The 25,618-nt window shown below is 43.2% G+C and overlaps 1 protein-coding gene across 1 annotated transcript in view; it reads right to left on the bottom strand.

Moving 5' to 3' along the window:
* The window catches only part of LOC111975557 (receptor-type tyrosine-protein phosphatase F-like), a 172,065-nt gene that overhangs the window by 109,004 nt on the left and 37,443 nt on the right, over nucleotides 1-25,618 (bottom strand). Inside the window, 2 exon segments of the mRNA XM_070447653.1 lie at nucleotides 2,476-2,502; nucleotides 20,825-21,018. Coding sequence (XP_070303754.1) covers nucleotides 2,476-2,502; nucleotides 20,825-21,018 — 221 coding nt within the window.

Genomic DNA, 25,618 nt, shown 5'->3' with positions numbered 1-25,618 from the left:
CACAACACATCACTACCATTCTATAACGAGACAGTCAACAGCTAAAGCACAAAGAGAATATGAGATGTTATCGATAATAAATAATTGGTTTCATGCATTTGTCTGTGTGTGGTGTCTGAATGTGATTTGTATTTCGTCATACACACATCGCGACACGAACTACAACCATCTCATTGATATCAGACAGGTTATTAAGATATTAAAAAGTCATTGGATGATTTTTTCTACAGTGGTTGCATGATGGGAATCTATGTTCACCTGAAGAATATCAGCTCTACAGTAACAACAAAATAACACAATATTTCAACCACACCATATCTGTTCATGAAAGTTGTCACAATATCTCTGACACATCGGGCAATGATTCATCGCAGTCGACAGTGATAACATGATCAAAGCAGCACACCCACGCACACACCCATGTACAAACATGATCAAACCACACACGCAACACCCATGGGTCAAACATGATCAAACACATTGACACACGCACACACCCCATGTACAAACCATGATCAAACACACACAGTATGGCACACATTGTGCGGTATGCATCATGTTTTCAGCAGGACTCTCTCACCAACCTCAGAAGCACAACAGCGTTGAGTGGAGCTGCGTTCCCCAACTTGAAGTGTATTGAACTGTGTCGGTGTTCATATCAAAGCTAAGGCAGAGTAGAGGTGACTGAAGGAGTGCTGCAGACTAGGCCTGCGTCCCAAATAGCACTTTATTCACTTACAGTGCACTACTTTTGACCAGGGCCCAGAGGACTCTATTCAAAAGTAGTACACCATATGGAATAGGGGGGCAGTTGGGACACGGACTAGAACTCACAGTTCTGCCTGAGAACCCCCTGCGCTCCACCCCCAACCAGATTTCTCACACACTCCCCTCCCTAAACCCTCCACACTCCCCCACTTCAAGCCGTACACCTACACCCTCCACACTCTGGGCTGTACACCAACACCCTCCACACTCTGAGCCGTACACCTACACCCTCCACACACCCAGCACCACCCACCTTCCTCACACAACACACTTGGTAAGTAAGAAGCCTAAGGAGGAAAGGAGAAGCATTTTAAGGAGAAAATGAGACAAGGAAATCTCCATGAGAATTCCTAAAAATAAATGTTGTTCCTGTTATGTGACGAGGGAAAAGTTCAGTTGGACGAGACAGGGACCTGCTGTAAGAAGGTTGCTGACTGATTGACGACTGACAGACTGACAGAGAGTGAAGGTGGAGAAGCGTTACCATCTACAGGTAACTGCCAAAATAAAGGAAACACCAACAAAAAGTGTCTTAATAGGGCATTGGGCACCACGAGCCAGAACAGCTCAATGCGCCTTGGTATAGATTCTACAAGTGTCTGGAACTCTATTGGACGGATGCAACACCATTATCCCACAAGAAATTCCATAATTTGGTGTTTTGTTGATGGTGGTGGAAAACGGTGTTTCAGGAGCTGCTCCAGAATCTCCCATATGTGTTCAATTGGGTTGAGATCTGGTGTCTGAGATGGCCAGGGCATATGGTTTACATCATTTTCATGCTCATCAAACCATTCAGTGATCACTCGTGCCCTGTGAATGGGGGCATTGTCATCCTATGGGAGCATAGCCATGCTAGCCAAAATAATCAGCATCTGGGCCTGCCCAGCATTTTTATACACAACCCTAAGCATGATAGGATGTTAATTGCTTAGGAACTGCTCAGGAACGACACCTGTATGAAAGAACCTGCTTTCAATATACTTTGCATCCCTCATTTACCCAAGTGTTTCCTTTATTTTGGCAGTTATCTGTATGTGTAAATTAAGATCTAGCTAGAAAGAGACGATCCAGCGAGAAAAAGATACTGTAGATAGTGAAAACAGAGAGTAGAAATAGAGGTGTAGTGAAAATGGCCTAGGGTAAAAAAAAAGAGGAGGGAGGAGAGTGGAGCAGAAGAAATTAATGGGACTAGGCTATAGCTAGAGAACTTATGAGATCAACTGTAGCATGATAATAATGCTCAGTTAAGGTCATGTATAAACTGTAGCATGATAATAATGCTCAGTTAAGGTCATGTATAAACTGTAGCATGATAATAATGCTCAGTTCAGGTCATGTATAAACTGTAGCATGATAATAATGCTCAGTTAAGGTCATGTATAAGTTATGTCTCATATCATAGAAAACTGTTTTTAAGGAAGAAGAGGCACTCTGTTACAGTTACATTACATGAAAAGAATGATGAGGTGGAAAAGCTTATTTAACATACTATGTGTTCCCTGTCTAGGTCTTTCTAAAGGGAAATGTTCCTACGAGTCTGACTGCTTGAGGTTAAGGGAAGGAGAGAGTGTTAGTCCCCAGACAGAGAGAAAGAGAGAGGGAATGGGAGAGGATAGGGAGAGAGAACAGAGAGAGCTCCCCATGGGCCCACGGACCTTCAAACTGCATCGCACCCAGCACACACTACACACTTCTCCTACTCACATAGTCCATGGTATCCTCAACGTTCCACTGATGACAGGGAGCAGACAGGAGGGAGGGAGAGAGGAAGTCAAACACAGAACAGCATAGATGGAACAAAAAAAAAGATTGAACTTTTTTTTCTCTGTAGGTAAGAAAAGGGCCATAGGCCATCCTACAGGCACTGCAACAGCGGCATGCTCAGTCTCCAGGTGATTAGTGACTGGAAGACTGGGAGAGGAAACTAGAGGGGGGAGGGAAAGGGTTAACATGCAGTAATGGATACAGGTAGATGGGTGGAGGGAGGGTGGTTGCTCTCCACAGCGCCACCTAGTGAGCAGGGGAGCACAGCTCCTAGTCCTGAGGGGCAATCTGTGTTGGTTGGGACATCCCTGCTGATGTACTTGCTGTGTGGGTTTATCGATCAGGGGAAGACAATTATCAAAAGACAATCCTGATAACTTACCTGCAACATCATTCCAACCTCATGCAAACATATACTGTGTCTGAAAACATGTCAATATGTATATCCCAACCCTTGACCAAACATAAAGGTTCCCAACAAATTCATCATTCTTAGAAATTCTTAGAAAGTGGCCTGCATGGTTTTGAGACACAAATCGACTACCTTGTTATTCCATTGGTATGATTGATGCTTTTTGTTCAGATATTTCAGATGTCCAATAGTGGGTGACATCCAAGCCAGGATGAGATTATATGAACCAACACAAAAAGGAAGATAAGCAATAACAAGAAAAATCCTCTGAGATATAGGGTGTAGGAAGTAACTCTGAAGTCTAACTCAGTGTGTGTGTGTGTTTTCGTGTGTCTGTCTGTGTGTGTGTGTGTCTCACTGAGAAACAGAGAGAGAGAAAGACAGAGTGAGAGAAAGACAGAGAGAGAGAGAGACAGAGAGACAGACAGAGAGACAGACAGAAAGACAGACAGAGAGAAGTAGAGAGAGAGACACCCATAGCTATTGGCTGGTGGTTTAGCTGTCCTGTGCTGATGTAATGTGCCTGTCAGTGAGTTGAGATTACATTTCACCTTCAGAGGTTAGAGCCCTTTTGCCTATTCAGCAGCCAGTCTGGGGATTAAATTGTTCTCCTTCGCTGTGAGGTACCTGCACCACCTATTCCCTTCATTCACACTTCCCTTTGAAATAAAGCTGGCTAGAGCCCCTTAAACCCTACAGCCCCCTCCCAGCCTTCCTCCCAGCCTTCCTCCCAGACCCCCTCCTAGGCTCGCCCCCTCCATTCTTCCCCATTCCTCCCAGACTCAGCCAGTAGAGGCTATTTCTCTTCTGAGTAAAGGCAGTAATAGCTGATGGAGATTCTATTTGGTCTCTCTCTCTCTCTCTCTCTCTCTCTCTCTCTCTCTCTCTCTCTCTCTCTCTCTCTCTCTCTCTTCTCTCTCTCTCTCTCTCTCTCTCTCTCTCTCTCTCTCTCTCTCTCTCTCTCTCTCTCTCTCTCTCTCTCTCTCTCTCTCTCTCTCTCTCTCTCTCTCTCTCTCTCTCTCTCTCTCTCTCTCTCTCTCTCTCTCTCTCTCTCTCGCTCTCTCTCTTCTCTCTCAAACCCCCGCACACATAGCAGGTACCACAGAAGAATTGATTCAGAAGACACAGGGCAATTTGTCATTCTTGCTCCCCACGACCTTGCTGACTAACGGAAGAATAAAGACCAAAGGGGCTGCACTCCTTTTTTCTAGCTTCTTAAAAAAATAGCCCTTATCATAAACAAGGGCTGCAGGGCGGTCAGACCAGGGGTTGCAGTGCTAGTCCCTATTGGAAGTGCAGTTATGCCACTAAATCAAGGAAAGATGATCAATCATAGCACAGCGAATTCGCTAAGGACAAAATAACAGTCTAGAAACTGTTCTCTGTTTCATAAAGTATTGATGTGTTTCCTTCACTAGCCAAGGATTCTGTCTGGAGTTCAGAGCGAGCATATCGTAATATATTCCATTTGGTACTTTGTGACACACACATTTCCTTAGTAGCAGTCTTCAGTTAGCTTGGAATGAATGGATAAAGTATTCCAGAAACTAAAGGGCATCTAAAACACCTAGCAACATCCTCAGAAAGAGCTGCTGACATTCTGTAGCATTAGTGTGGCATTACATGTGATACTAGATGTAATATTTAGATGTGAATATAGACGTCATATTAGTTGTGATATTAAATGTAATATTAGATGTGATATTATGTAATATTAGATGGATATTAGGTCTAATATTAGATGTAATATTAGATTGGATATTGGTGTAATATAGATGTGATATTAAATGTAATATAGATGTGATATTAGATGTAATATTAGATGGGATATTATTGATGTGATATTAATTAATATTATATGTTGATAGTAGATGTAATATTAGATGTGATATTAGATGTGATATTAGATGTAATATTTAGAATGTAATATTGATGGGTTTAGATGTAATATTAATGTGATATTAGATGTAATATTTAGATGTGATATTAGGTGTAATATTAGATGTGATATTAAATGTAATATTGTAGATGTGATATTAGATGTATATTAGATGGATATTAGATGTATATTACATTTGGATATTAGATGTGATATATGATCTAATATTTAGATGTTGGATATTAGATGTGACATTATATGTGACATTATATGTGACATTAAGATGTGATATTAGATCTAATATTAGATGTGATATTAGATGTGGTATTAGATGTAATTATATGGGATATAGATGTGATATTAGATGTAATATTAGATGTGATTATTATGATATTAGATGTGAATATTAAGTAAATTAGATTGATATTAGATGTGACATTTTACATGTGATATTATATGTGATTATTAGATGTGATATTATATGTGCCATTTGATGTGACATTTACATGTGTTATGAGATGTGACATTTACATGCAATATTATTTGTGATATTATCTGTTGATATTAGACGTGATATTAGATTGTAATATTAGATGGGATATTAGATGTAATATTACATGGGATATTAGATGTGATATTAGATCTAATATTAGATGTGATATTAGATGTGACATTACATGTGACATTAGATGTGATATTAGATCTAATATTAGATGGGATATTAGATGTAATATTAGATGTAATATTAGATGTGATATTAGATGTGATATTAGATGTAATATTAGATGGGATATTATATGTGATATTAGATGTAATATTATATGTGATATTATATGTAATATTAGATGTGATATTAGATGTGACATTTACATGTGATATTATATGTGATATTAGATGTAATATTAGATGTGATATTAGATGTGACATTTACATGTGATATTAGATGTGATATTAGATGTGATATTAGATGTGCCATTTACATGTGATATTATATGTGATATTAGATGTGACATTTACATGTGATATGAGATGTGACATTTACATGCAATATTATCTGTGATATTATCTGTGATATTAGATGTGATATTATATGTGATATTAGAGGTGATATTAGATGTGGCATTTACATGTGATATTAGATGTGATATTAGATGTGATATTAGATGGGATGGGATATGTGATATGGCAAACATCGGAGTTGAGAGTACTCCCCCTAAACAGAACACTTCAAATGTGTGTATCAGAAATATCTTAGCTGGAGGCTATGTCATCACACAACACAAATTATCTCCACAACCCATAAAAACACTTGACCACACTTGAACACTTGAACACTTGACCAGTCAATAACCGAAGACGAGTGAAGGGAAAAGGTTGACACATTCTCATTACACAGTGAACCATGAGAAAATAGTGTGCATTTGACTTAAGTTGAGTGGAATTGAGTGGAAAAGCTCTTTGATAGAATGTGTTGTGAGTCTTGACTCTAGTTTTTAAAGGAGGAGGTGGTGGAAAGGTGAGGTGTAGGTGTGGGGGCGGTACTGAACTCTATACTACCTTGCAGCCTTGGAGTAGCTGCCAGTCACAGCATCCTTCTTTGGGTGATGTCACGACTGTGTGACGGTGGCCCCTGAGGGACAAACTGAACACATCAAAGGCCCTTTAGCCTGTTTGACCTCAGTGTTAAAGGAGTCAGTGAGTAGAACTGGAAGGCCGGTACACAGAGTACCACATAGAGCTTCAAGGCTGTGTGTTTGTGAGTGGATGTCTGACTCTGAGGCTGTACTCCAAATGGCTCTCTATTTTAAAAGTAGTGCACTATATAGGGAATATGGTGCCCTTTGGGATGCAGCCTCTGACTAAGCAGTGTTTATGCAGTATGTGTCACACAGTGCAGGTCAAAGGGTACTCCACTGCTTGAGCCACTCACTCACTCACTGACAGCAGAAAGGTCAATGCTACTGGACTACAGGACTCTGGACAACACTACAGCTATAATCTACTCTGCCCTGCTGCACAGTTCTATTAATAAGAAACTAGACCACTCCATTGACTGTTAGCAAAGGTCCTTCATCTCCAAGGTCATGGGTTAATTTCCTGCAGGGATCGTATAGACTTAGTCACATTGAGTACCTTATTCCTCTTGGAGTGACTATATGTACTGTGTACTGTATAAGGAGCAACTGGCCTGCTTTCGTTATAGATACTGAAGAATTTATAGATATTCCTTTGTCATATATATTTGCTTAGGCCTAGGTTGTATTTTGTTGACTTCTAGAGACAGTCTTATCTAGCGTTATTCATTTAACAGTGGTGTTTATTTCAGTTGAAGAAAGCCTCAGAGATGCTTTGTCAAGATGAATTATCTGGGCAGATGTTGCTTGAGGAACCTATAATTCACCCACAGCAGCAACAGAGAGAAACGTTCAGCATACTGTAGCAACAGTAGAGACAAGCATCGGGTGCAAACGTCTCCCAAAATAAATTGAAAATCTCCCTTTTCTTGACGTTGTACTTTTCTTTATTTCATAATTCCTTGTAAAACAGAGAGAGGCCTCTGACACTGAATACAAAATAAATGAGCCCTTCTCCTGATGCTAACAGCATGGGCTTACAGCTAGAGGATAACAGCTCCTTTCTGTTTTAAAACGGAAACGACAGTAGACTGTCTAGTGCCTGCTATTCCAACAGCGAAAGTGGAGACCGCAGCTGAAAACATCCTTTTAAGTAGCAGACACTTATAACACAGTGAGTACAACACCCACACTGACACGAACCCGTCTCATTATAAAATTGCCATATCTATCAATTTTTCCTGTGTGCTATGTATCTCATAATTTCCTGTGATCAAATGACTGTCTGCCTGGCACTTGACTGCGACAGCGTGCCTGATACCACTACATCTCTCTCTCCCTCTCTCTCTTTCTCCCTCTCACCCTCTCTCTCCCTCTCCATCTCTTTTTAATGAAGAGTCCCATTACCTGTCCTTTAGCAGCGTAGCAACTCCAATCCTTTTCGGAACATTTAGTTTTGTGACGGGTGGTCAGTCGCTCAAGCAGTTTTAATACAGCTCTATGGTCGTGGATGGCAGAAGGCAGTATATATGTCTTGCTCCAGTTAGCTTCACACATAGCTGCCTGCCTGAAACGTATCGAAGCATGCCTGGCAGCTCTGCTTGAACAGGATTAAGGAAATACCTTAGGGATGTGGGTTAAATGGAAGGAGAGAAGACTATCTACTGTATGCTGAACAAAAATATAAACGCAACGTGCAACAATTTCAATGATTTTACTGAGTTACAGTTCATATAAGGGAATCAGTCCATTGATATAAATTCATTAGGCCCTAATCTATGGATTTCACATGACTGGGCAGGGGCACAGCCATGGGTGGGCCTGGGAGGGCATAGCTCTACCCACTTGGGAGCCAGCGCCAACAATCAGAATACGTTTTTCCCCACAAAAGGGCTTTATTACAGACAGAAACACTCATCAGCTGTCCGGGTGGCTGGTCTCAGGTGAAGAAGCCGGATGTGGAGGTCCTGGGCTGGCGTGGTTACACATGGTCTGCGGTTGTGAGGCCGGGTTAGGCGTACTGGAAAATTCTCTAAAACAACGTTGGAGGTGGCTTATGGTACAAAAATGAACATTACATTATCTGGCAACAGCTCTGGTCGACATTCCAGCAGTAGGACATGCCAACTGCACACTCCCTCAAAACTTGAGACATCAGTAGCATTGTGTTGTGTTACAAAACTGCACATTTTAGAGTGACCTTTTATTGTCCCCAGCACAAGGTCCACCTGTGTAATGATCTTGCTGTTTAATCGGTATCTTGATATGCCACACCTGTCAGGTGGATGGATTATTTTAGAAAATAAAATATGCTCACTAACTGGGATGTAAACACATTTGAGCACAACATTTGAGAGAAATAAGCTTTTGGAACATTTCTGGGATCTTTTATTTCAGCTCATGAATCATAGGAACAACACTTTACATGTTGCGTTTACATTTTTGTTCAGTATAGTTTTTAGAAGCAACTGTGCTACTGTTAACAAGCACTATAGCGTTCAAATTAATTGTTGCAGACTACACTCGTGGAGAAGTCACTAACAACTAACAAATACACAACTGGGACATTCAAGTCGTAGCCATTTGACAAGAAGAATGTGTGTACTGCCATTTGTGACGTTACAATGTGCACTGTGAAGGTAACAAGAAAGAGAGAGAGTCCAGAGCCTCTTTTCTCTGTGCAGTAAATATATGCCAGAGTGTGGGCTTCAAGCACCAAGGTTGCCCTTGTTTAGCGATAATCGCTCCTTACCACCCACACACCACGACAGACTCTCACTCCCCCTCCCCAATTCCCCTCCTCTTTCTCTCCTCTCTCCCTCTCTTTTTCCTCCACTATCTCTCCCTCACTCTCTCCTTCTCTCCTCCACTCCCTCCCTTCTTCTCTCGATCTCCTCCACTCTCCATCTCTCCCTCTCCCCATTCCCTCTCACAGTGACCTGTCTCTGCTGAAGCACACATTTTCCAGGGCTGCAGGAGACACAGATCAGTGTTTGACAGATCAAGACAATCTTATCTGATCAGACAAGCCTCATGCTTCACAGCCATCCACACTGGGGCCTCTTAGAATCCTTCAGGTGTCCAAAAATAAGAGAAAGAGAGAACGAGAGAGAGAGAGAGAAGATAGAGAACGAGAGAGGGAAGACAGACAAAGAGAGGGAGATAGAGACAGAGAGTGTGTGTGTGCATGTGTGCGTGTGCGTGCGTGCGTGCGTGCGTGCGTGCGTGCGTGCGTGTGTGTGTGTGTGTGTGTGTGTGTGTGTGTGTGTGTGTTTGTGTGCGTGCGTGCAAGTGAGAGAGTGTGAGTGAGTGTGAGTGAGTGTGGGTGAGTGTGAGTGAGTGAGTGAGTGTGAGTGAGTGTAGGTGAGTGTGAGTGAGTTAATATTGGCAAAAAACACACACATTTCTTTCCTCAGGGCCGTGGGCTGAGACAGGGATGCAGCTTAAGCACCACCCTCTTCAACATATAAGTCAAGGAATTGGTGAGGGCACCAGAACAGTCTGCAGCACCCTGTCTCACCTTACTAGAATCTGAAGTCAAATGTCTACTGTTTGCTGATGATCTGGTGCTTCTGTCCCCAACCAAGGAGGGCCTACAGCAGCACCTAGATCTTCTGCACAGATTCTGTCAGACCTGGGCCCTGACAGTAAATCTCAGTGAGACAAAAATAATTGTGTTCCAAAAAAGGTCCAGTTGCCAGGACCACAAATACAAATACAAATTCCATCTAGACACCCTTGACCTAGAGCACAAAAAAAACGATACATACCTCGGCCTAAACATCAGCATCACAGGTAACTTCCACAAAGCTGTGAATGATCTGAGAGTCAAGGCAATAAGGGCTTTCTATTCAATTCTACAACCACCTAAAAGGAACAGATTCCCAGACCTTCCATAACAAAGCCATCACCTACAGAGAGATGAACCTGGAGAAGAGTCCCCTAAGCAAGCTGGTCCTGGGGCTCTGTTCACAAACACAAACACACCCCACAGAGTCCCAGGACAGCAGCACAATTAGATCCAACCAAATAATGAGAAAACAAAAAGATAATTACTTAACACATTGGAAATAATTTACCAAAAAACAGAGCAAACTGGAATGCTATTTGGGACTAAACAGAGAGTACACAGTGGCAGAATACCTGACCACTGTGACTGACCCAAATTTAAGGAAGGCTTTGACTATGTACAGACTCAGTGAGCATAGCCTTGCTATTGAGAAAGGCCTCTGTAGGCAGACATGGCTCTCAAGAGAAGACAGGCTATGTGCACACTACCACAAAATGAGGTGGAAACTGAGCTGCACTTCCTAACCACCTGCCAAATGTATGACCATATTAGAGACACATATTTCCCTCAGATTACACAGATCCACAAAGAATTTGAAAATAAGTCCAACTTTGATAAACTCCCATATATATCTATTGGGTAAAATACGACAGTGTGCCATCACAGCAGCAAGATATATGACCTGTTGCCACAAGAAAAGGACAACCAGTGAAGAACAAACATCATTGTAAATACAACCCATATTTCTGCATATTTATTTTGCCTTGTTCCAACACTGTACATAGCCATAATATGACATTTGAAATGTCTATATTCCTTTGAAACTGTTGTGAGTGTAATGTTTCCAGTTCATTTTTGATTGTTTATTTCACTTTTGTTTATTATCTATTTCACTTGCTTTGGCAATATTTTTCCCATGCCAATAAAGCCCTTTGAATTGAAGTGAAAGGAGAAAGAGAGAAGGAGAGAGAGGGGAGTCAGGTATAAACATGAATGGTAAAGGCGTCGTAAAGCACTGGGCACGGAGTTGGCAGGCAATTAAACCTTTATGTTCCATAGAGTCTCTAACCTCCACGGCCAATCATTTGATATGGTGGAATTTACTCTGTCATTAAGGCTTTTGTCATAAGCATGACAAAGAGAGCAGTAATCCAAGCTTGCCTGCTGTTCTAAAGAGATGACCCACAGCCACAGTAAAACGACTAGGGGAATTTTAAAGCTTCCTTCAACTGAGAAACAACACACTACTAAGCCTATAGTGATGACAGCTTACAGTCTAGCTAATGTGTTAGTTTCTCTCTCACTGAAATGCTGTTCTCTCTCTCTATGTCTATAGTGATCACAGCTTATAGTTTTGCTAATGTTTCTCTGCAACAAGCTCATTTCAATTCAATTCAAAGGGCTTTATTGGCATGGGAAACGCATGTTTACATTGCCAAAGCAAGTGAAATACATCTTAACAAAAGTGACCAATCTCTGTCCTTGGGTGTGTAACGTTGTATAAGCGACCGAGGGGAATGGTGATGGCCTCTTTCAAACAGATTTAGTTCCCAGGCTTCATCAGTAGCAGGAGCCAGAGAGACTGTTTTTCATGGGGCTGACAAGGACGTGGGTGCCATAAACACGGGCACAGCCGGCCGCGGTGGACTGGGGAGCTCTGCTCTGGCATTAAGACCTGAGCCTGGCAAAACAGCCCAATGAAAGTGATTCAGCACCGCACCAGGGACGGAATCCATCCATCACAGAGAAGAGTGTGATGTATATACGACCGACCGAGAGAGATCCAACTGATCTGACAATGTGTGTGTGTGTGTGTGTGTGTGTGTGTGTGTGTGTGTGTGTGTGTGTGTGTGTGTGTGTGTGTGTGTGTGTGTGTGTGTGTGTTGTGTGTTGTGTGTGTGTGTGTGTGTTGTGTGTGTGTGTGATGCATATACAACAGAGACCCAACTACACACAACCTAATATAGATGGATCCTCATCTCCAAGTATTATTTAATTACCCTTATTTTACTCCTTCCTCTCCTCCTCCTCCTCCTCCCTACCAAATCAGGCCATATGTACGTTATGTATAGCAGATCAAGCAACAGCCCATGGGGCTCTGTGGGGTCTGTTAGTGTGTGTGTATAGCAGATCAGAGCAACAGCCAATGGGCTCTGTGGGGTCTGTTAGTCTGTGTATATAGCAGATCAGAGCAACAGCCCGTGGGCTCTGTGGGGTCTGTTAGTCTGTGTATATAGCAGATCAGAGCAACAGCCCGTGGGCTCTGTGGGGTCTGTTAGTCGGTGTATATAGCAGATCAGAGCAACAGCCATGGGCTCTGTGGGTCTGTTTGTGTTTGTATATAGCAGATCAGAGCAACAGCCGTGGGCTCTGTGGGGTCTGTTAGTCGGTGTATATAGCAGATCAGAGCAACAGCCCATGGGCTCTGTGGGGTCTGTTTGTGTTTGTATATAGCAGATCAGAGCAACAGCCCGTGGGCTCTGTGGGGTCTGTTAGTCTGTGTATATAGCAGATCAGAGCAACAGCCCATGGGCTCTGTGGGGTCTGTTTGTGTTTGTATATATAGCAGATCAGACAACAGCCCATGGGCTCTGTGGGGTCTGTTAGTCTGTGTATATAGCAGATCAGAGCAACAGCCCGTGGGCTCTGTGGGGTCTGTTAGTCTGTGTATATAGCAGATCAGAGCAACAGCCCATGGGCTCTGTGGGTCTGTTAGTCTGTGTGTATAGCAGATCAGAGCAACAGCCCGTGGGCTCTGTGGGGTCTGTTAGTCTGTGTATATAGCAGATCAGAGCAACAGCCATGGGCTCTGTGGGGTCTGTTAGTCTGTGTATATAGCAGATCAGAGCAACAGCCCATGGGCTCTGTGGGGTCTGTTAGTCTGTGTATATAGCAAATCAGAGCAAGAGTCCGTGGGCTCTGTGGGGTCTGTTAGTCTGTGTATATAGCAGATCAGAGCAACGCCCATGGGCTCTGTGGGGTCTGTTAGTCTGTGTTATAGCAGATCAGAGCAACAGCCCATGGGCTCTGTGGGGTCTGTTAGTCTGTGTGTATAGCAGATCAGAGCAACAGCCCGTGGGCTCTGTGGGGTCTGTTAGTCTGTGTATATAGCAGATCAGAGCAACAGCCCATGGGTCTGTGGGGTCTGTTAGTCTGTGTATATAGCAGATCAGAGCAAACAGCCCATGGCTTGTGGGGTCTGTTAGTCTGTGTATATAGCAGATCAGAGCAAGAGTCCGTGGGCTCTGTGGGGTCTGTTAGTCTGTGTATATAGCAGATCAGAGCAACAGCCCATGGGCTCTGTGGGGTCTGTTAGTCTGTGTATATAGCAGATCAGAGCACAGCCCATGGGCTCTGTGGGGTCTGTTAGTCTGTGTATATAGCAGATCAGAGCAACAGCCCATGGGCTCTGTGGGGTCTGTTAGTCGGTGTATATAGCAGATCAGAACAACAGCCCGTGGCTCTGTGGGGTCTGTTAGTGTGTGTGTGTATAGCGAATCAGAGCAACAGCCCATGGGCTCTGTGGGGTCTGTTAGTCTGTGTGTATAGCAGATCAGAGCAACAGCCCATGGGCTCTGTGGGGTCTGTTTGTGTTTGTGAACAGACCCCCGGGACCAGCTTGCTTAGGGGGCTCTTCTTCAGGTTCATTTTCCGTAGGTGATGGCTTTGTTATGGAAGGTTTGGGAATCCCTTCCTTTTAGGTCTGTGTGGCATTCCAATGCAGGGGACTAAGGAAACTACTGCAGACTATTTATTGATTCTAATATGAAAACACTCCACTGGTTTGGCAAGAGACATTTAATAAGAAACATTACAAATAAAAACGGACCAATATCTATGAATAAAAGTAGGAGGAAAAACTCTCCAAAATCAGCGATCAATTTGTGTGATGGTCAGTCTGAGTTGTGAGAGGAGTGTGTGTGTGTGTCTATGTGTCTGTCTGCATGCGTGTGTGTGTTGCTCCACAGGGGAGAGTGGGGTAAGTTGAGTCATTACTCCGTCAAGGGAAATATAGTATTGTTTCTAACAAAGAAATCTACATATATTTCAGGATGTGTATCCCTGGAAATAATCAGAATTCATTTAAACATTGCAGTTTTGAGAACATAGCTTATCCATAAAAAGTGGTCTCTTGGCACAACGTACACTGGGTATGGGGTAAATTGAGGCCAGGACAGGGTAAGTTAAGCCGCCTACACATTTCTGTACTGAATAAATATTACCACTACCATTTTAAAACCATGAATATCTTTATTCCCCAAACACAATTCAACACAATCACAATCTGTTGTCTTTTCATAATGTTAAGCATCTTTTGACACTTAACACCTACAGTAACAGACACTTTGTACTTTTTTTTAACACTTTTAACATAGGCCAGATCCTGTTGTTACCTCATATCCCAGCGAAAAGGCCTTTCATTATGCCTGGGAAGAAAACACTTCAATTCGCTCAAATTACCCCAAGACAAACATTTTGACTATATTAGCTCACACAGCTACAAGGATGCACTTTCATGCAAGGTTTAGGACCTCATAATATTACTGTAGCTTAAATAGATCCCAACTGACGTATAAAACAATCTTAAAAATATCTACTTTGGGATAGATACAAGCATCACGAAACCTCTAAGTGTCACGGCTGTTTAAAGGAGAGGACCAAGGTGCAGCGTGGTGAGCGTACATACTTTTTTATAGTCGATGTCGCCATCAAAACAATACCAAAACAAACCGTGAAGCTTAAGGCTATGTGCCATCAAACAAAGTTAACTTCCCACAAACACAGGTGGAAAAAAGAGCTACCTAAGTATGGTTCTCAATCAGAGACAACGAAGACAAGCTGCTCTGATTGAAGAACCACACTGGCAAAACACAAAGAAATAGAAAACATAGAAATAAAGAAACTAGAATGCCCCCTAGTCACACCCTGGCCTAACCAAAATAGAGAATAAAACCTCTCTAATGGCCAGGGCGTGACACTAAGACACATTTTATTTGACTTGGTGAAAATCAGCTTTTTGGACCTAACTGCTTACCACTTTTCCATGTGGTTCTTCCTTCACACACTCCATGAAATTATGACCTCTTCTTAAATATTTGGTCAAATTATTCATTTTGTGTATGGTTTCCTAAAAACAAGGATGGCTCAACTTATTCCCTAGAATTTCTAAGCAAACAGCGGGAGGCAGGGGCTTTTCCTATAGATCTCAATTTTTATGGAATGGTCTGCCTACCCAGTGGAGAGACGCAGACTCGGTTCAACCTTTAAGTCTTACTGAAGACTTATCTCTTCAGTAGGTCATATGATTGAGTGTAGTCTGGCCGGAGTGTGAAGTGGAACGGAAAGGCTCTGGAGCAACGAACCGCCCTTGCTGTCTCTGCCTGGCGGTTTCCCTCTCTCACTGGGATTCTCTGGCTCTAACCCTATTACAGGGGCTGAGTCACTGGCTTACTGGTGCCTCTTTCATGCCGTCCCTGGGAGGGGTGCGTCACTTGAGTGGGTGATGAGTTTACTGAACGTGATCTCTTCGTGCCATCTGTGGTTGGGCTGGCCCCCCGGAGACTTGATGTCTTTTTGCTGGGCGGCTATACTCGGCCTTGTCTCAGGATTGTTTAAGTTGGTGGTTGAAGATATCCCTCTAGTGGTGTGGGCGTGCTGTGCTTTGGCAAGGTGGGTGGGTTTATATCCTTCCTGTTTGGCCCTGTCCCGGGGGTTTCTTCTGATGGGCCACAGTGTTCCTGGACCTCCCTGTTCAGCTCCAGTATTTATATGCTGCAGTAGTTTATGTGTCGGGGGGCTAGGGTCGCAGGTTTGGTTATACCTGGAGTACTTCTCTATTTATCCCAGTGTCCTGTTGTGAATTTAAGTATGCCTTCTCTAATTCTCTCGTTCGTCTCTTCTTTCTCTTCTTCTCGGAGAATCGAGACCCTAGGACCATACGTCCCGGCAAACCGGGCATGTGATGACTCCTTGCTGTCCCCAGTCCGCCTGGCCTTGCCTCAATTCCTAGTTTCAACTGTTCTGCCTGCGGTTATGGGAACCCCTACCTGTACCCAGCCCTGCTGTTTTCAAACTCTTATGATAGGCTACCTGAAAAGCCAACTGACATTTATTCCTGGATTATTATATTTGACCATGCTGTGCATTTTGAACATTTTTGAAAATTTTGGCTCTCTCTAATTCTCTCCTCTCTCTTTCTTTCTCTTCTCGGAGGACCTGAGCCTAAGGACCATACGTCAGGACTACGGGATGATGACTCCTTGCTGTCCCCAGTCCACCTGGCCTGCCTGCTATTCCAGTTTCAACTGTTCTGCCTCGCGGTTATGGAACCGCCACCTGTCCCAGACCTGCTATTTTCAACTCTTAATGATCGCTATGAAAGTCCAACTGAAAATTATTCATGATTATTATTTGCCATTTGATTGTCACTTATGGACATCATTTGAAACATCTTGGCTATAGTTCGGTTATAATCATGCAGCCCCACGCGGCACAGCACAGAAGAGGACTGGCCACCCCTCATAGCCTGGGTTCCTCTCTAGGTTTCTTCCTAGGTTTTGGGCCTTTCTAGGGGTTTTTCCTAGCACCACGTGCTTTCACATGCCTAGCATTGCTTGCTGTTTGGGGTTTTAGGCTGGGTTTCTGTACAGCACTTCGAGATATTAGCTGATGTACGAAGGCTATATAAAATAAACTTGATTTGATTTGTATGTTGATTCCTTTGGCTCAACTTACCCACTCTCCCCTACTGTACGTGTAGAGTCAAGTCACTTTCATCACTTATCAAGTCCATGTGTGTGCAAGTCCATGTGGTGTGCAAGTCCATGTGTGTGCAAGTCCATGTGTGTGCACGTCCATGTGTGTGCAATTCCATGTGTGTGCAAGTCCATGTGTGTGCAAGTCCGTGTGTGAATCGTGTGTCAATGTGTGTGCAAGTCATGTGTGGTGCAAGTCCATGTGTGTGCAAGTCATGTGTGTTGTGTAGTGCTCTGTGTGCAAGTCTATGTGTGGCTCCAGTGTGCTTCGCTCCTGGTGTGTGTCATTGCCTGTATCTGTGAGTCATAAATGTGGTAGGGGATGAAGAGGCAGGCTTTATCAAGCCCTGCTTCTTGCCAGATAAGACAGGAATGCACCTCATGAAGGAAATCAGAGGTGAGACATCTCTGGGAGAGAGAAAAAAATTGTGAAATGACGGGAACGATCGGCCTCAACACCACTGATAAGTATACATGACTTACAGCTTTGGCCAAGGATGGTGGCAGTGGTGTGTGTGTGTGTGTGGGTGTGTGTGTGTGTGTGTGTGTGTTGTGTGTGTTGTGTGTGGTGGTGTTGTGTGTGTGTGTGTGTGTGTGTGTGTGTGTGTGTGGTTGTGTGGTGTGTGTGTGGTGTGTGTGTGTGTGTGTGTGTGTGTGTGTGTTGTGTGTGTGTCGAAGGAGTGGTGCCATCACAGAAGTCCAGAAATGGAAGCAAGCCATAAAGGAACAGAGATTTGAGAAGTAGTCTTTAGGTGGCTGTCTGAGTGCAAGGTCACAGGAAAATGGTTGGTCAACAGCAGTCTTGGTTGGAACCAGTTCTGATGTCGCGAATAGCATCACGTTTGTGTTCACAATGAAGTAAAAGAACAATGAGCACAGTGGACAGTCTGCTTGACCCGCTATACCATTATTTGTATTATAAATGTGTATGGTACAACTTTTTAACTAAACAAAAGTGGTTTAAAGGTCAGTCTGCAATTAGAAAAACACAGACACAGCTGTCGTCGCAACGTACGAATCGTACACTGCAGATTAAGGCTGCACAAGCAGGATACCCCACAAGTTCACAGCGCGACGAGGTCACATACAAGTTTGCCAGTGATGATGGATAATTCAGTGAGGGATGTTGCACCGAGTCGAACCGCTGGGTTAGATAATGCCAAAACTAGAAGTAACACTGAACATGGTGTTTGCTTAGTGGAATTGTGTCTTCGCTGATACATTATCATCAACACCCCATACTATTCGTCACAGACTTTAGGCTTATGCCCTGTGCAGCTACTCTGAGGAGAATGGCATGGGGCGTGATACCCGTGATAAAGGCTGAGAAGGCTGCAAGAAGAGGCGTCTTGAACAACATTCAAGTTGTTGCGTTCCAGAGAGAAAAGGAAGGCATGCACCCTCACAGCTCACTCCACCAAGGAGATACATCACTTGTCAACGCATACACTTCTCCCTACCATTTGTGAACACAATGATTTTCCAAAAGTAAAAGATCTAACTAAATCATTATAAAACGACTAGATCTTCCTACAGTACGAATGCGCTAAGTATCCATGCTTACGAAGGATAGAGAGGAACCAAGAGAGTTTGTATGTACACTACCTCAATATTCAGTTCAAGTTTGGGTCACTTAGAATGTCCTTGTTCTCCAGTTCATGGAAAACAAAAACTATTTTTTTGTCCATTAAAATAACATCAAATTGATCAGAAATACAGTGTAGACATTGTTAATGTTGTAAATGACTATTGTAGCTGGAAACTGCAGATTTTTAAAATGGAATATCTACATAGACGTACAGAGGCCCATTATCAGCAACCATCACTCCTGTGTTCCAAATGTTCCTATTGTTTTTCTTATTTTTTTGTGTTATTGACTGTACGTTTGTTTATGTGTAACTCCGTGTTGTTGTTTTTGTCGCTTTTTATGTTAGCTAATCCAAGTTTATAATTTTAAAAGGCTAATTGATCATTAGAAAACCCTTTTGCAATTATGTTAGCACAACTGAAAACTGTTGTGCTGATTAAAGAAGCAATAAAACTGGCCTTCTTTAGACTAGTTGAGTATCTGGAGCATAAGAATTTGTGGGTTCGATTGCATGCTCAAAATGGCCAGAAACAAAGAACTTTCTTCTGAAACTCGTCAGTCTATTCTTGTTCTGAGAAATGAAGGCTATTCCATATGAAAAATTGCCAAGAAACTGAAGAACTCGTTCAACGCTGTGTACTACTCCCTTCACAGAAAAGCGCAAACTGGCTCTAACCAGAATATAAAGAGGAGTTTTAGATGCACCCATCACAACTGAGCATAAGGACAAGTACATTAGAATATCTAGTTTGAGAAACAGACGCCTCACAAGTCCTCAACTGGCAATTTCATTAAATAGTACCCACAAAACACCAGTCTCAACATCAACAGTGAAGAGGTGACTCCGGGATGCTGGCCTTCTAGGCAGAGTTCCTCTGTCCAGTGTCTGTGTTCTTTTGCCCATCTTAATTTTTTATTTTTATTGGCCAGTCTGAGATATATCTTTCCTTGCAACTCTGCATCCCGGAGTCGCCTCTTCACTGTTGACGTTGAGACTGGTGTTTTGTGGGTACTATTTCATGAAGCTGCCAGTTGAGGACTTGTGAGGCATCTGTTTCTAAAACTAGTCATTTTGAGCCTGCAATCGAACCCACAAATGCTGATGCTCCAGATACTCAACTAGTCTAAAGAAGGCCAGTTTTATTGCTTCTTTAATTAGCACAAAAGTTTTCAGCTGTGCTAACATAATTGCAAAAAGGTTTTCTAATGATCAATAAGCCTTTTAAAATGATAAACTTTGATTAGCTAACACAACGTGCCATTGAAACACAGGAGTGATGGTTGCTGATAATGGGCCTCTGTAGATATTCCATAAAAAATCTGCCATTTCCAGTAGTCATTTACAACATTAACAATGTCTACACTGTATTTCTGATCAATTTGATGATATTTTAATGGACAAAAAATGTGCTTTTCTTTCAAAAACAAGGACATTTCTAAGTTGGACCCCAAACTTTTGAACGGTAGTGTGTGTGTGTGTGTGTGCGTGCGTGCGTGTGTGTGCATTCCTTATCAGGATTATGTTTATGCAGTTTATATTCTTAATTTACGATTACTACAACAAGATGGTGAAAAACCCAAGCAATAATATAAAATAACCTTTTCCTGGAATAACAAGGCAGTGAATTTACATTCTCAATTACATAAAAGGCAGGCAACCCCAAATTCATATCTAAATACAAAATCACCCAATACATTTTCATCAGCAGCATAGCTAGAGACTGAAAACAGTTATTATGGTATTTTCATCCCTGCCTGGAGAAAATGGGAGGATTTGTTCACTGTGGTTTTTAAAGGCACATACACACAGGACATAAACAGGACCTTTTCAATCATGTTAAGAGGAGTAATGAACTAATCATAGTGATTGATTACCATTCTCTGCCACTGACAGAGAGTAACAGTTATTACTGAGCAAAATCCATCTCCTCCAGGTCTCCATTCCGAGTGACAGAAAACTGTGTGAGGTGAATCTTTGAAAGTTTGAGAAACCTGGGTTCTTTGAGCGTTTGCTTGAGCCTTCCTGGAGTACCAAATGGGGAGGCTAGCTCAATCAAGCACAGATTAAGTATTCATTGGTTTGCAGTTAAAGTATTAGAAATATTGCAAATACCATTTGTACCAAGGTTTGACTGGGACATTGGAGAGGGAGATGAAGGTGAGGGAGATTGGGATTTACAGTACATTATGTGTGGTACTGAGTGAGTTGGTCCAGTAGTTGCAACAGACAGTACCTGTGCCTCGGGTAGTATGTGTAGGACTGAGCGAGCTGAGTGGCAGTGGGACAGTACCTGTGCCTCAGGTAGGGAGACATCCATGATGTTGGGCTGGCCTCGTGGCTCTCCGTTCTCCAGTCGCGAGTAGACCACCTGGTACCCTCTGATCTGACCATGCTGCTTCACCTGGAGGGGGGGCTTCCACGTCACCCTCAGAGCTGTGGAGTTCAGGACATCCGCCTCCACCTTCCTGGGAGGAGCTCCAGGCACTGGGGAGAGAGGTTAATAGGTAACAGAGTTTAGGTAACAATTGAGGTTAGGTAACAAGTTGAGCTTCAATTCTGACTGAGGGATACAGCTAGGCTTAAAACCTTACAGACAGGGTCTGCGCCCGAAATGGCATCCTCTTTTAGATGCACCCATAGAATCATAGAAGACGACCAACCAAGCCTGTTCCAAACGCAGTGCTCTATAGCTAGCTGGATCTCTATCAGAATAGCATCGAAGCTTCATCCGCAGCTGAGCTACTTTTGAAGGTTAGATCGATCAAAGTGTCTCATGTGGTCCCTTAGGGGGGACGTTGACTGCTGGGTTGAGTGGCCAAACTTTATGTTTCCTGGCAGAGGAAGAGCAGAGCTGCTATTGAAACAAGCTTATTACAAGCCCCTCCAGGATGCATGGTCAGCTACAAGGGGAAACTTTACATGAATACAAATATGACTTCAATAAAAATGAGAGGATATAGCGTGGCTTGGTAATGATAGCCAATAGGAAGCAGCAGAGAGTAAGAAGGAGAAGAAGGAAGTTAAGTGGTACAGGTTATAAAGGCCTGTATTAAGAGATCGATGTACAGATATAAGCAGATTGTTAGTGAGGTAGTCTACGCAACACAACACCACGTAGCGGAGAGGAAAGGCTCAGTATCTGCCAGTCAGCACTACGCACAGCAGCTCTGCTAATTGAAACCATTTAACCTCATAATACATCTGCAAGCTTCCAGAATCCTGCAGAATCCTGCTGCCTACACTGACCTTCAGAAGAGGAAAAGTCAATATGTGTCACGTTCCTGACCTATTTTTATGTTATTTTGATTATGTTTAGTTGGTCAGGGCGTGAGTTGGGGTGGGCATTGTATGTTGTGTGTGTTTTGGTTAGTCTATGGGTGTTGTATGTGTATGGGATAGAGTATTGTTAGGTTGTCTAGTTATGTCTATGGCTGCCTAGATTGGGTCTCAATCAGAGACAGCTGTCATTCATTTGTCTCTGATTGGGAGCCATATTTAAGGTAGCCATAGGCAGTAGGCTTTTGTGGGTAGTTGTCTTGTTTAACGTTTGTTGCTTGTCTGGGCACTTGCGTTATTTAGCTTCACGATCATTTGTTGTTTTGTTTGTTTGTAATAGTGTTTTCGTTTCATGTTCATCTTCGTTCGTTTAATTAAAAGAAGATGGCTTATTTTCCTCATGCTGCGTTTTGGTCCGTCTCTCCTCCACACGATCGTGACAATATGGCTGTTGTATTAACAGATAAACACAAAGCCCAGGCCTGCATCCCAAATCACACCCTATTCCCTATATAGTTCACTACGTGTCAAAAGTAGTCTACTATGTAGGCAATAGAGTGCCATTTACAATGCATACCAGGCCTGTGTAAAATGGAAGAGGTACATAAGCAGAGAAGCCCAGCACGTATACACTCACATACTGTACACACAACGCTGTTGAAGTCTTTGAGGTTTGGTCTTCAAAGGTTACAATCCAAAGAACTGCTGGGTTTAATTTGTACTTGCTGGTTTCAAACTGAACCAAAAGCGATGTCACAATGGACCCTATTGTTTTAAAACAACAAAGACTATCATATTTCAGTGTTGGGGATGTTACAGATGGACTGGGCTGTTGGACTCAAACTGCGGCCAGCAGCGATTGTCTTTCTCCCATCCATCTCTCTCTCTGTATATCTTTCCTCATGTCTCCCTCCCTTTCCCTCTCTCCATCTCTCCATCTCTCAGCCTCTCCCTCCTTCTGCCCCCCCACCCCACCCCTCTATCTTTCGCCATCGCTCCCTGGCTGTCTGATTCTCATCAGAGAAAGAACTCCCACTCCCTCCCATGGAGTCTCCATGGAAACCTCGTTGCAGAGATGGAGTGGGTTCATGCCAGGTTCTCTTGTTTCTAGAAAGTACCCTCTACTCATGCCACTTGGCTGAAGTTGCTAATGCACTTTTTCCAGAATCCCACTGTGTGAAGGCAATCAAGCTCATATAATGTGCTTGTCAGCTCAGGGCAGTGGGAAAGCTATTCAGCTGGTCATTTAATAAAGATCTCAAAGAGAAGGGGAATGTATAGTCCTAGTCAGTTGGGGGCCCCTTATCCCAGTGTGGCAGAGGACATGGAACCCCTGGAGTTCCTCAAATAACCATTGCTTGTCAATGGTTCATATTTGCACCTTTGGTTAGTTGAGAGGTTCTTGGAGAAACCTTTAATGGTTCAATGTCGCAACGGGTTCGGAGTGGAGGCGTGGCTTAGTAGGGGTGGGACTTTAAGATATCTATATTTTGGCCACCGTTAAGAGTAAAAGTAATTTCTGTTCGTTTGTTCTGTTGTATTGTCATCACATGTTAAGGTTGAACACTGACAGCTTAGTAGCTTCAATGAGGTTCACAGAGGTGTATGAGTTCCTCGAATTGGAATAGTTACCACTTTATTACTGTATGTAATCAGAAATGTTATGATTATTAATATTATATTCAAATATGTAATGTCCATAAAAATTCAAGGAACATTTTACTTTGAGGAGTACAAACTTAACATGATGAAAAGGAATGACATTTATGCTAACAGGTGACCAAAAACAACTATCTGAAAGTCAAGCCTCCAAAAAGCCACAACTTCCATCTGATAGGCTGCCACCTCTACAATATATTATTAAGAAGGTTTCAAATGTAACCCCTCCCATCAGAAAAAGGTCATGGTTTGAACCTTTACACAGGGGTTCCTCGAAGACCCTTTTCAGAGGGGTTCCTTGAGGAACCTTTTTCAGCTGTAAAGGTTCCGCCGGTGTGGCAACCCAAAATGTGTTTCCAGGCACCTTTAATTTTAAGAGTGTACAGACAAGGCAGACAGACAACTGCAGCTCCCAGCACACAACACAGCAGACATGAGAGACAGCCCAGCGTTATACTGTATATACCCCACCATCAGGGATATACAGATGTATCTCAATAATTATAGGCTGAGAGATTGGCTTAATTTTAGTTTATTAAAACAAATGAATTGTGAGCCAGAGGCCCAGCCTTCAAGGCCCAGCGCGCCCTAACCACAGTGTCAGAGCAAATGAGACTTCACTGTGATTGGACAGGGAATCAGGCAGGCAGCTCTGTGGGTGCCGCTGTGCTGTGGGGGTGGGGGGATCATTGGTGATAGAGTGAGATCGAGGATGGAGAGACAGAGAGAGAGAGAGAGAGAGAGAGAAGGTAGAGGGAGAGGTGAGAGAGAGGGTAGAGAGAGGGGACAGAGAGCGTGAATGGAGAGAGGGGAGAGAGAGAAAGTGGAGAGAGAGGGGGAGAAAGAGAAGGGAAAGAGAGAGGGAGGAGAGATAGAGAGAGGACACAGAGGGATACGGCAGATGATGCTGCTGCACTGAAAATGGACAGATGTTGGAAAAATGCAGTGGGTGTGTAGAGAAAACATTTAGCAGAGAGAGGGGGGGAGAAAGAGATGGAGAGAGTGAGAAAGAGGGAGACAGAGGGTGAGAGAGAGATTGAGATAATTAAGCAAGAGCGAGAGAGAGAGTGAGGGAGGGAGAAAGAGGGAGGGAAAGAGATGGGAGATAGAGAGATGGAGAGAGAGAGGGAGGGAGGGAGAGTGAGATGGAGAGAGGGGGTGAAAGAGAGAGAGGGAGATAGAGGGATGGAGAAAGAGGGAAAGAGAGAGGGAGAAAGAGAGAGAGAAGGAGAGAGAGAAAGGGATGAGAGAGAGGGAGATGAGGAGAGAGGGAGCCAGAGAGAGGTGACACAGTCAAGGTTATTGGATGTGATTGAGTGGGAGAGGAACATCGTGCTTAACTAAAAACAATGCTTTGCTTCTGCTTGTCTCTTGCGAAGGCATTATTGGCTGTTTCTAGTCTTTATATGAAAGCCCTAACTGCCCCGGTGAGACATAAAGAAAAACAGAGAAGGGAAGAGAGAGAGAAAGAGAGAGAGAGAGAAAGATAGAGATAGTAAGATAAAGAGAAGAAACTCTGCTACACCAGCTATATATGTCCATGTAGCTCTCTGACCAGATGTACTGTTTGTAGATCTGGAAAAGAGCAGCTTCTCCCAGAGTGCAAAAAAAAGAAGAACGAATAGAAATATACTATAGCGAGAGAATAGCCATTACGATCCCTGAGACAGGTCTCATGCTCGGAATAATAGACGCAGACAATTCAAACACAATTAAGGCACCTGGGAATCAAATTAATCCAGACAATTAATCCAGACAATGGAAAAGCCTAACATAATTAAGACGGAAGGGAAAAAGAGGGAGGCAGGAAAGAGGGAAGGTGAGAAGAGAAGGAAAGAGGGGAAGAGAGGGATGCAGGAAGATGTCAAGAGCACAGGCCATCTTCATTTGTTAGTTGTGGTCACCACAGACAGCTGGAGAAAGAAGCAGAAAAACTGTTTATCGGATGGAGAAAAAGAGGACATTAGGAAAAGCTTCGGTCCACACACTGTGCTGACGGACAAACAGCTAGAGAACGAAGAAACACGGTGTAGAGGACAAGAAGAGGGATGGGCTCTACAGCCCTGCACACTATGCTGCCCATAGGTCTTAAGCCTCTCCTGGACTTATCCGCTGATACTTTGATTTTCTCCAGTGGCTCAGGAAAATA

Source organism: Salvelinus sp. IW2-2015, linkage group LG16 (assembly GCF_002910315.2).
Source record: "Salvelinus sp. IW2-2015 linkage group LG16, ASM291031v2, whole genome shotgun sequence".
In the NCBI taxonomy this organism is placed as follows: Eukaryota; Metazoa; Chordata; class Actinopteri; order Salmoniformes; family Salmonidae; genus Salvelinus; species Salvelinus sp. IW2-2015.
The sequence above is the reverse complement of the archived record's forward strand: the minus strand, read 5'-3'. Positions and strand labels throughout refer to the sequence as shown.